At 39.8% G+C, this 12,589-nt stretch overlaps 1 protein-coding gene across 1 annotated transcript in view; it reads left to right on the top strand.

The window, feature by feature from the left end:
- RASGRP2 (RAS guanyl releasing protein 2) overlaps window positions 1-12,589 on the top strand; it is a 208,939-nt gene that overhangs the window by 170,180 nt on the left and 26,170 nt on the right. Inside the window, exon 12 of the mRNA XM_075837457.1 lies at window positions 8,333-8,448. Within this exon, the coding sequence (XP_075693572.1) occupies window positions 8,333-8,448 (116 nt within the window). The remainder of the gene's footprint in view (window positions 1-8,332; window positions 8,449-12,589) is intronic.

Raw genomic sequence — 12,589 nt, 5'->3', positions numbered from 1 at the left:
AAAGAGGCAGCACTCCAAAAGTCGTATCAAAAGTGATACATTTATTCGCACATCAGTGCAAAAGGATGCAACGTTTCAGCTGCTCCATACAGCCTTTTGCACTGATGGGTGAATAAATTTATCCCTTTTGAGACGACTTTTGGAGTACTGCCTCTTTTCCTGTTTTTTTGTATACATTTGGGAATTTACAAGTCGGATCCCTGGAGGCTTGCACCCGGTTACCCTGGAGGTTTTGTTCTACTGTGCTGCCCATATCTCTTCTGTTTGGACACTGTCCATATATGGATAGTGGCTCCAGGAGCTCCTCTATAAGCATAATCTCCAGGCAAAGCATTGGCAATGATTTGGTCAGGGATTCTTCTCCAGAAGCATCCCCTGATGTCACTGTCCATATGTGGATAGTGACTTCAGGAGCGGAATCCCTGGCCAGAGCATTGGCAGCGTTCTGGCTTGGGATTACGCTCCTAGAAGGAGCCCCAATTGCATGCACTGTGTGTGGGTGTGTATGGCGCAATCTACAGGGGGCAGTATCGAGCGATCTAGCGGGGGGAAGTGTGATGCTATCTGCAGGGGGGTTGGCGCTATCTAGTGAAGTACAGTAATGATGCTGATTGGCCATAAGAAATAACCCCTGCAAGCGCTCATTGGATGAAAGGTAACATCCAATCAGCGCTTGTCTCTCATACTGTACAAGGTACAAGCTGAATGGCTGAACGCTCCAGCCAATTGTGTGTGGCGCTGCCTGATTATGGCGCTGCTTGCTTTCATGTCCGCTGCCATTGACTATTGCGTCATAACCGGAGGCTGCATTCAACCTACAATGACCCCTTAGAGACCATCATATGTTGAATCCATCGCAAGTTGATGCAAACGTAAGTCAGGGGACCACTGTATATGTAAAACTGGAGGCCTTCCGGGAGAGGAGGGGACCAATAGTGTGTGTCTAACCCTGCGAGGCCCGGGAGAGAAGGCAGGATTGGTGGCGGCAGCAATTACATGAGACCACGGCTTTAGGCAGCAAAGTAGGCCCCAATGCTAAACCAGCTCAAAACCCACAATTGTGGGCTTAAAACAATCAGTGAAGGCCACCGAGAGACGGCAGAACCTCCATTTCCCAGATGGGGTGTTTTAACCCCCAGGATTGCTTTAGATGGAGTCGGGCGGTGCAGAGCTCAGGCTCCTTGCGTCCGTCTGGCTCCGACATTAGGTCACGCCCTCAGTATATCTACCTTTGAACATTACTATGTAAGCCCCTATTAACTAAATAGTACTCATTGAGTGCTATGTAGATTTCAAAAGAGAAGACACAAGTGTGTAAACCACTTCTATCTTCTCCTAAGGGTCCACGGCTGTCTCAGATTACTATTCAGAGTACCATAATTGTAAAGGTTTGTAAAACCACAATCTTACAACTCTACAATTCAGTTGCTCTTGGTATTTGAGCAAGGCCACCCTTCAGCTGTTTTTCAATTCCCCTTCTGGCCATTCGCTTATGAGCACTCAACTACATTCTCCAATTTGCTTATAATTGCTCATTCCTGTTCTTCTTCCTTAATCTCAGCAAGATGATTTGGAATTTCCCAGATCGCGGTCCCTATAATAGTCACTGATTGGCGGTGGTTGCAATGTAGCAAAGTTAGGAATGTAGCCTGGGGTCTTTAATGAATTAGCAGTTAGCATGTAGCTAACTGGAGCATGACAGAAACTTAGTCAGGAGTCGATACTAGGAGTAGAACTGCAAGAATAATGGGAGAATTCTAAAAGGTGATACGGAAGCACAGTTCAGGAACAAGGCTAGTGTCAGGATCAGAAGTCAGGAACAGAGTCAGTAACAGTTAGGAACAATAGCCAGGTAAGGTGGTAGCTTCATCTCAGAAGTGAAGCCTGGAGTCCCACTTAAATTAGTCGCCAAGATCTAGGTCACCCAGCAGCTGCACTGGAAACTCAGTGCTACCAGTCGAGCAGAGTAGAAGGGCAGCGGCTGGATCCAGCAGGGCCATGGCTGAAGATAGGAAAAGAAAAGAAGGCATCTGGCATACCTTTATAGGGGTCGGAGATCCATTTTTATGATACATAGCTCCAAATACATTGCTACCCTTCACACACCAAAGAATTTAAAGTGTACCCAATTTTTCAGATATCTCTTCTGAATAAGCTGTTGTGTGTACATGAGGAATAATTCTATTTCTGGCAATTGTTTAATATGTATTCTGCATTTTTACAGTTTTGCTCTCTGCAGGCTCTAATATTCAGGCTTTTTTTCTAAGCTAGTGGGTGGAGCCTATCTATTATTATCTATTACATATATAGAAGTAGCAGCAGCCTAGAGGAGATAATACAGCTGAGAATCTAGCTCTGAAGTGAGACCGTAACATCTACCAGGAAGCTACAACACGGCTGTCAGTGTCTTTCTCACTCTGCTCACCCTTCCCTCTCCATAAATTTGTATGGGCAGCATGTCTGCCTCTTTCTCTCTCTGCTCCCTCCTACTGCCCTGCTCCCTCCTACTGCCCCCCTCCCCTTAGCCTTTTATTGACAGTCAGAAAAAGAGACACACTTCCCCTTCCTTCAGTCCATCTGTAACTAAGGACGGATTTTGCTTGACAACAGGGGGTGAACATAAGATTACAGGAAAGTAGACACCTAGTGGCAATAACTTCACACAGAACTTGCATGGATAAAACAACAACATTTTAACAGTAAGTAAATTACAAAGTTAATCTATATTAGGTATACTATTAGATTATAGAATAACAAAAAAGTATCCAATAGGGACCCTAGCGAGAGCGGTTCCCCCTCGCTAGCTACGCCACTGCCACAAAGTGACTAATTAGTGGAGGCTGAAGGATCTGGCTTAGTAACGCATGAAGACACTCGTGGAATGTTGCCATCCTTAGTGGTATGTTCTATAAAGGATGATGAAATACCAAATATGTTGCATTTAGCCTAATGTTTATTAGCAGTACCTCTGCGGATGTTGGATCGATGTTCGTTCAGAATTATGATGTGCTTTAGCTGATATGAAAATAGTAATCAGTCCACCCTTTAATACTGCAAAATTGGATGAGATGAGATAAAATTCAATGAACATTTTGTCAATATTTCTTAACCCCTTGGAGACGCAGCCAATTTTCGGATTTTCACTTTTGTTTTTTAACCATAGAGGGTTTTATCTATAGTGGAATCTTCATGAGAATTTCATATGGTATAGAAATTCTGTATTAGATCTTATTATTGATGGTATTCCTATTATGAAGATATCAAACTAATTAACCCGTTGGCGCAGAATCACGCACATGCACGGCAGAGAATGCAGGCTTTAGCGCATTGCGCCATGCATGTACGTGAGAGATGCACATAGAGGCCTGCCCTGGCTGTATAACTATTAGGCCGTGCAGAGGGATGGCCTAATAGATTGCTCTAACAGGCAATAATGCTTTGGTACACTAAGTATATCAAAGCATTATATAAGCGATCGGAAGAAGTCCCCAAGTGGAACTAATAAAAAAAAAAGGATAAAAAACGTTAAATAAAGTTTATTAAGAAAGGTTAAAAAAAAGATTACAGTAAAAATTTAAATAAAACCACTTTTTTTTCCCCCATAAAAAGTGGTTTTATTTACTTGAAGTGCAAAAAAACACAAAACACACACATGTATGGTATGTAAGTTAAGTCATTAACCCCTTAATGACCGGGCATGTTTGTACCTTAATGACCAAGCCAGATTTGTCAAATCTGGTATGTCTGACTTTATCAGAGAATAACTCTGTGAAAGTTTTGAATATCCAAGTAATTCTGACATTGTTTTTTCGTCACATGTTGTACTTTATTTTAGTGGTAAAAGTAGACTGATACGATTTGCGGAAATTAATTAAAAAATAGAAAAATGGAAGAAATTTTGTAAAAATTACCATTTTCCCCTATTTTTAACTGCAATATGTCACATATGTACACACATACTGTACAATTTTTTTAATTAAATATATATTTCTATCTCTTTACTCCATTTTGGCAGCACTTTTGAAAAAATAAAATAAATTTTCAGCAATTTAGAGGACTTACAAATTGAATAATAATTTTATAAATTTTGAAGTACATTTTGTTTTCCTGCACCAAGCCAGGTTTTCAGAGGCTCATAGGTGTCAGAATGGTGGAAACTCCCACAAATGACCCCATTTAGAAAACTAGACCCCTTAAGGTATTTACCTAAGGGTATAGTAAGTATTTTGACCCCATAGTTTTTTGCTAAATTTAATACATAGCAGGTGAAAAAAAAAAAGATTTCACTTTTTTTCATAAAAGTATCAGTTTGAAGACCAATTTCTTTGTAAAGCGACCATGAGAATGAAGAAACACACCACAAAATCTATCACCCTGTTTCTCCTGTTTTCAAAAATACCAACATTGTGGCCCTAATGCGCTGCCTGGACACACGGCAGGACCCAAAAGGAAGAGAGCACCCGGAGGCTTTCAGGACTCATATTTTGCTTGAAAATGTTTTAGGCCCCACTGTACATTTGGAGAGGCTTTGAGCAGCCAGTACGATAGAAACTCCCCATAAACGACCCGATTTAGAAAACTAGACCCCATAAGGTATTTATTTAGGGGTATAGTAATTATTTTGACCCCACAGTTCTTTGCTAAATTTAATGCATATCAGGTGAAAAAAATAATAATTTCACTTTTTTCATAAAAGTATTTGTTTGAAGACCGATTTCTTTGTAAAGCGACCATGAAAATGAAGAAACACACCCCAAAATCTATCACCCTCTTTCTCCTGTTTTCAAAAATACCCACATTGTGGCCCTAATGCGTTGTTTGGACACACGGCAGGGCCCCAAAGGAAGGGAACACCCGGAGGCTTTCAGGACTCATATTTTGCTTGAAAATGTTTTAGGCCCCAATGTACATTTGGAGAAGCTTTGAGCTGCCAGAATGATAGAAACTCCCCATAAACGACCCCATTTCGAAAACTAGACCCCTTAAGGTATTTATCTAGGGGTATAGTTAGCATTTTGACCACACAGGTTTTTCGCTAAATATATTGAAATTAGTCTGTAAGAATTAAAATGTACTTTTTTTCTGAAACAACATAGAAATTTTTATTATTTACAAGAAATAACGAAGAAAATGCACCCCAACATTTGTAAAGCAATGTCTCCCGATTACGACAATACTCCATATGTGGTAATAAACTGCTGTTTGGACCCACAGCAGGGCTCAGAAGGGAAGGAGCGCCATTTGGATTTATGATTTTGCTGGAATGGTTTTCGGTGCCATGTCGCATTTGCAATGCACTGGAGGGACCAAAACAGTGGAAACCCACCAAAAGTGACCCCATTTTGGAAAAACCTTCAAGAAATTTTTCTAGGGGTATAGTGAGCATTTACACCCCACGGGTCTTTTGCAGAGTTTATTAGAATTAGGGCGCGAAAATTAATATCAACATTTTTTCCACTAAAATGTTGCATTTTCTCATTTTCACAAGGGATAAAGGAGGAAAAAAACAACTTTTTTTTTATAAAGCAATTTCTCCCGAGTACGGAAATACCCCACATGTGATCATACGTTTTTTCATTAGAAATGAATTAACCCTTTCAGGACTGATCCATTTTTTGCTTTCATATTTTAGATTTTCACTCCCCGCTTTCCAAGAGCCATAACTTTTTTATTTTTCCATCAATAGAGTGGTGTGAAGGCTTATTTGTTGCGGGACAATCTGTAGTTTTCATTGGTACCATTTTGGGGTACATGCGATTTTTTTTTATCACTTTTTTATTCAATTTTTTTGCAATCCTGAGCAAAAAACAGGAATTCTGACACCGTTTTTTAGGTTTTCTTTTTGCGGCGCTCACCGTACGCTATAAATGACATTTTTACTTTATTCTGCGGGTTGGTACGATTATGGCGATACCATATGTATATAGGTTTGGTCCTTTTTTTTAGCGTTTGCGCAATAAAATGACTTATTTATAAAAAAAAAAAATTCTGTGTCACCATATTCTGAGAGCCGTAATTTTTTAATTTTTTAGTCAAAAAAGCTGTGTAAGGGCTTGTTTTTTGCGGGACGGATAGAAGTTTTTATTGGTACTATTTTCGGGTACTTGCGACTTTTTGATCACTTTTTATTCTTTATTTAGGGAGCGGTGGTGACCCAAAAAATTCTGTCGTAGTTTTTTATTGATTTTTTTTGGGGTGTTCATCGTGCCGGAAAAATAACATTATAGTTTTATAGTTGGGTTCGTTACGAACGCGGTGATACCAGATATGTGTACTTTTTTAACGTGTTCATTTTTTTTCTATAATAAAAGTCTTATTATAGGGAAAAAAAGCATTTAGTGTTTATAGAACTTATAACTTTTATTTTTACACTTTTTTAAAACATTTTTATTACTTTTTTTTACTTTTTTAACTTGTCCCACTAGGGGACACTTAGTCTTGCAGCTTTGATCGCTGCTAGAGTACATTACACTACACACGTAGTGTAATGTACTCTAACTGTCATTGTGACGTGACTGTCACACTGACAGGAAGCAGAGGAGGAACGGCCGGAGGCTGTTCCTCCGAGGCTTTCGTGCATGGCAACCCGGAGGTCATTATCTGACCTCCGATTGCCGTGACAAGCATCGGTAGCCCCCACGATCACTTCGTGGGGGCTGCTGATGTGCTTCAAACCACTTAAATGCGGCGACGGCAATCCGTCGCCGCACTTAAGGGGTTAACTGCCGAAATCAGCGGCGATGGTCCGCTGTCCGGCAAGACTGATGTCTCAGCTGTCGGGGACAACTGTCAGCGCGGGTCTGTCACTCTGTGTTTACACAGAGTGACAGTTTGAAATGCGGACGAAAATGAACGTCATGGTGCGGGAACTAGCAGCCGACCATGACGTTCATATTCGTCCTTGGTCGTTAAGGGATTAATGAAACTGCCGGGTGAACGTGGTACAAAAAAACACAAAAACAACGGCGAAAATTCTTTTTTTTTTTCCATTCCCCCCAACAATTTTTTTAATAAAAGTTAATCAATAAGTCCCATGTACCCCAAAATGATACCAATGAAAACAAAATCTCGTCGCGCAAAAAGCAAGTTTTCATATGGCGACATCGACATACAAAATAAAACGTTACGGCTCTTGTAAAGCAGCGATGCAAAAACAATAATTTTAATTTAAAAGTGTTTTAATTGTGCAAAAGTAGTAAAACATAAAAAAAAACTATACATATTTGGTATCTCCGTAATTGTACTGACCCATAGAATAAAGTTATCATGTTATTTACACCGCATGGTAAATGGCGTAAATTTAAAACGCGAAAAACAATTCTGGAATAGATGTTTTTTTTTCTTCAATTGCTTCTCTAAAAAAATGAATAAAAGATAAGCAATATAATATATACACCCAAAAATTGTGCAATTGAATACAACTCGTCCCACAAAAAAACAAGCCCTAATATGGCTATATCAACGTAAAAGTAAAAAAAAGTTATGACTCTTGGAAGGCGGGGAGGAAAAAGCAAAAAGGAATGCTTGGTCCTTAAGGCCAAAATAGACTTGGTCCTTAAGGGGTTAAATCAGCCTTCCATCACCCATAGACTCCCATGTTAAAAACGTATACGTTTAACGTTTACTTTTTTTACTGGATGGCTGTAACGAATGCCTCTGACGGATGTCCGTTGCTCATAGATTCTCATGTTAAAAAATGTATATGTTAATATATATGTTTTTTACTAGATGGCGCGAGATTGTAATAAATTGTTATCATGACAAATTGTTTATCCTGACGCAATTCGAGGAAAGTTAAGGGTGGACACACATCTGTACCCCTACAGTTGGTACTGAATTTTGAATCTGCGTCAATTATTAATAATACATTTCCTGGTAATTTAGAATGGTAATTGGATTTTTGGTATTATGTTTGGTGGTCTAGGGCAGTAAAGGGGTTAAAGTGTGCTTTTAATTTTATTTCATTGAAATAGGCGCTAAATAGTGTACGAATATATCACTAGGAGTTTTTCTGCTGAGGCTCCAAATCTAATGCATAGACATTGAATCATGTAATAGAATTGTATCTGCCTGCACCTGCCACTAGGGGAAGCTTACTCGACATGATTTAGCTATTGAACTTAGAAGTTTTATAAATTGAACTTAATAGTTGTATAAAGCTATACACTAGTATACATAGAGTATTTTTTGACCAGGTCTCTGGAAGGTAAACTTGGTAGAAAATATCAAAACAATTTGGGATTCTGTTACCTTCTATATGAGGTTTTTTTTGTTTGTTAGTGTCTTATATTGTTCCAAGTGACATCAAAAGTAATTGATCTTCTTTCCTCAGTCTGTGTTTCGACTCTTTGATGAAGATGGTGATGGACACATCTCCCAAGAAGAGTTCTGCAGTGTTCGGAGCAACTTTCCTTATCTGTGTGCCTTTGATGAGATCGACCAAAATCAGTAAGTGTGAATTCACTTTGTCTATTGGGAGAGGGAAATGGTAGTGGAAATTGAACAAAGCCTTGCAAAGATCAGTCTATGAACACAGTGATTTTTCATGGGTTAGAAAATAGGGATGAAAACTGTTAAAATGTATTAAATGGAGTGTCTCACTTATTTGATTTAATTGCCTCAATAAAGGAGATTTACCAGAATCTACAATTATTACCTATTTACAAAATAAGTTGTAAGTGTCTAGTCACTGGGAGCACCATTGTTGTCACCAATCAAGAGAATGGGCGCCCGAACCCCCGTTTCTTCTCACTGCTCGACCGCAATGAGGAGGACTTTGAATGGAGCAGCAGACAAGTTCAGTGCTCGACTGTTTCCATCAGTCTTTTAGGCATTGAATGGAGTGGTGGGGCACACTCAGACGCTTATTTCCTAGGTGATAATGATCAATTCTGTACAACTCCTTTAACTAAATGAAAAGGATTGTCCAGGTTGGTGTACAAAGGTGTCTGAGCAGGACTGAGTATTAATGGCAATGCATCACCAGTTTTTGTATTGCAGAGGGGCACACGGCAGTGGTGCCAGCTGTCGCCCCTCCTGTTTGCCCTCGCAATAGAACAGTTGGCTCAGATTATCAGGAAAAGAAGGGATATAATGGGTTGGCAGATTAGAAGCCATGAAACTAAAATTCTCCTATATGCAGATGACCTGATTATCTTTTTGCGAGAAGTAAATAATTCAGTTCAAAAAATGTAAAAAATTATTGAGATTCATAGAAAATATGCAGGTATAAAAATTAACTGGACAAAGTCTGCTCTAATGCCGGTAAATACAGAGGGAATTACAATACATGTGGCTTCCAATATTTTAGTTGTTCAATTTAAATATTTGGGAATAATTATTTCTAGAAAAATTGAGGACTTTCTGTCCCTGAATATGGTACCGTGGATTCAGAAATTACGGGGGAAAATTAAGGTGTGGCGTAAATTGGCAATTTCTATTTCAGCTAGAGTGCTATTAGTAAAAATGACAGTTCTCCCACAACCACTATATATTTCTCAAAATTCACTGCTATGGATCCCTTGAAAATACTTTGCTACGATTGAGTCATTTGTGAGTGATCTGATATGGGGAGGAAAGAGACTCAGAATTTCTCTATCTACTTTAAAACTCTGAATCCCGGATTTCAACTTTATTACTTTGCGGCACAGTTGACCCAATTGGTGGATTATGATAAAGGGAAACTAGTGGACACGGATATTATTGACACTAACACTAAAGTGGGGAAAAAATACACACTGGTCATGGGGCTGGAAGCAAACATTTTTAATATGATACAACTTAAGGATAACTTGACTGGGAAGATGATACAGAAGATATGGGATAGGGTGGAGACCCAAGTATTGAGGATTAGAGGGTATTTGGCCTCTACCCCAGTGATGATGAAGTTGAGGCCTTACAGTGGCCCAGATTCTGGAATGAGATGGGGGGACGACAGTTTTTACTGGTTTAATACCAATGGGATTAAGTCATTTGAAGAATTCAAGAGTGAGTATGGGGTGAGGGATTGTCACTTTTTACAGTATGCACAAGTGCATCATGATATTGTATTACTATATGGGAAAAAGTAATTGACAAAGCACAATCATAAACTATTTGATTTATTGATAAACTGTAAGTAGAAAAAAGCTTTTGGCTAAAATATATCACATGTTGAATGAGTGTGGTAGAGGAGAGCACTTAGATAAGAGCCACAATATATGGAATAAGATGATAGGTACAATAAACAAGGATAGTTGGAGCAATGTATTAATAATGGTCCCAATTACTACCAGAAATAATAGGTTTAGAATATCTCAGCTGTTTGTTATACACAACACTTACTACTCTCCAAAAGGGAATTTCTATGCCCAAGGTGTGCAAATCCAAATATGCACTTAATCCACATAATATGGCGCTGTCCTAAGCTTCATATCTATTAGGGAAAGATTATAGCAGAGATAGATGAAAATTGCAATACACAACTTCCATGGAATGAAGTAAATACTATCTTGGGCTTCAATAAGGGAATAGGAGGGAGACAGAAATTGGTGGTTGTTGCCCTAAAAGCGATGCAAGTGGCAAGAAGAATCATTTGTGGTAATTGGATGTCGGGTGTCCCCCTGGGATATGAAGCTTGGAGCAGTGCAATGAAGAAACTGATTGTTTCAGAAAAACTGTACTGTGAAGATAAAGGACAGATTTGCACATTTTGGGAAAGATGGTTACAATTGTAAAAGGAATATATGTTTATTTATAGTCTTCTCTCTCTCTCTCTCTCTCTCTCTCTCTCTCTCTCTCTCCCAATTGGTTCTGTGGGTAGTGGAGGGATGGGGTGGGTGGGGTGTAAAGGGGGGTGTTTCAATTATATGCAACACTTTGGTGTTTTTGTATTTTGAAAATAAGAAAAAAGTTAAATAAATAAATAAAGGCTCTGTGAAGGGGACAAGTCATCTTCTAGGACCACTTCTGCTAGGGTTCACTCTCGACAGGCACAGTTTTCTCCTGTTTTCTCCAGTTTTCTCACAGTTGACTCCTCCTCAGTTGTCCCTACAAAATAGTCCACAGCACAGTTCTGACATGGATTCTCTCCAAACAACAATGGTTACACAGGAAGTTTAAAAATGTTGATGCCGCTCTTTGACAAGCGCTTGGACATCTTACACACATCTATAAATTCAGAGCTTGTGCAAATCGCTTCAAATTTCCAAAAGATTGTTGGAGACTAGGTCCACTTCTTCCGAAAATACAATTTCATCGCTTGAAGATACCCTGCACCACAGTCAGACTCAAGCCTTAAGAGAAAAACTGGAGGATTTGGAAAACGGGGGCAGACGCAGCAATCCGCGATTTGTGAGCATCCATGAAATGGTGACGGCTGACCACTTCACGGACTACCTTAGTAAACTCCTCCCTCAAGCCCTTAACCTGGATCTTGGGGGTGATCCCCTTATGATTGAAAGAGCACACAGGTTGGGTCCTCCTAGGCCTAATGGGGGAGTAGCGGAAGCAAGACCTTGTCTCGTCATTGCGAAATACATCCATTGGGTAATAAACGAAAAAGTTTTGAGAGCCTACAGACACCACCCCCTGGTGATTACTGATTGTCGACTCTTAAATCCTGATTTTCCAAGACTACTAAGCTGCTGTTTTGCAAAAACTTAGAGGCTTTGCACCCATCTGACTCCTGCTTCATTAAAGGAATACTCCTTTCCAACTTTTGTTCCTTCAAAGGGTACAGGATGGTGAACGTACTCTCATGTTTGAATATCCAGCTCTGGCTAGACGGCTTCACATGGAGGGAAACTATGGAGGGAAACCATGAAAAGTAACATGTATCTTTACTAAAGGGAATTTTTCATATTATATTCCACTTGATTTGCTGGCAGCAGCCTTGCTGTTCCTGGTTTGAATTGCTGCTACTGTTGTTTATTGGTTGTTCACTCTATATTTGTCCTGCTTGCTTGCGATGTATTTCTTCCTCTGTCAGGTGCTTGGGTGCATGGCTCTAGACCATGCAGACACCTTTACGATTAGGCTACACACGTGGCTCGTTGGGACCATGTTGGGTAGCGCCTGGTTTCCACATCTTTTGATCCGGAACGATCGCCTGGATACACACAGAGCACCTTGCACACACAACATCCTGACACTTATCACACATCACCACATCTTTGGTTCCTATCATGGAACGTGGCAGGTCTAAACACACCTCTGAAGAGATGGAAGGGTAATCATCTCAAACGACTGTCCCCGGATATTGTTTTCCTTCAGGAGACTCATTGGAGATTGCAAAAAGGAGAACCCGGCAACACATCCAAAGGAAAAAGGAACTTATTATTATTATGCTTGACAAAGGCTCTGAGTAGCTGAAACGTTCCATGGGTGAATAAAAAGTTACTTTTTTCTTTACATGTGCATAAAAGTTCTCCTTTTTGCATTCCTTGGGGACGGTTGGATCCAGTCCTGTCGGGCTTGCACCCTTATCTTTTTTGAAATTCTGGTGTTACCTTTTTGATCAGTGGAGAATGGGCGCTGAGTGAAAATTGGTAGCCCCAAAACTGATTGTATCCAGTGGAACGTTATCAATTTCCTCACTACATATAAAAGA

This window comes from Rhinoderma darwinii, chromosome 9, assembly GCF_050947455.1.
Source record: "Rhinoderma darwinii isolate aRhiDar2 chromosome 9, aRhiDar2.hap1, whole genome shotgun sequence".
Classification (NCBI taxonomy): Eukaryota; Metazoa; Chordata; class Amphibia; order Anura; family Rhinodermatidae; genus Rhinoderma; species Rhinoderma darwinii.
This window is presented reverse-complemented; position numbering and strand designations above follow the sequence as displayed.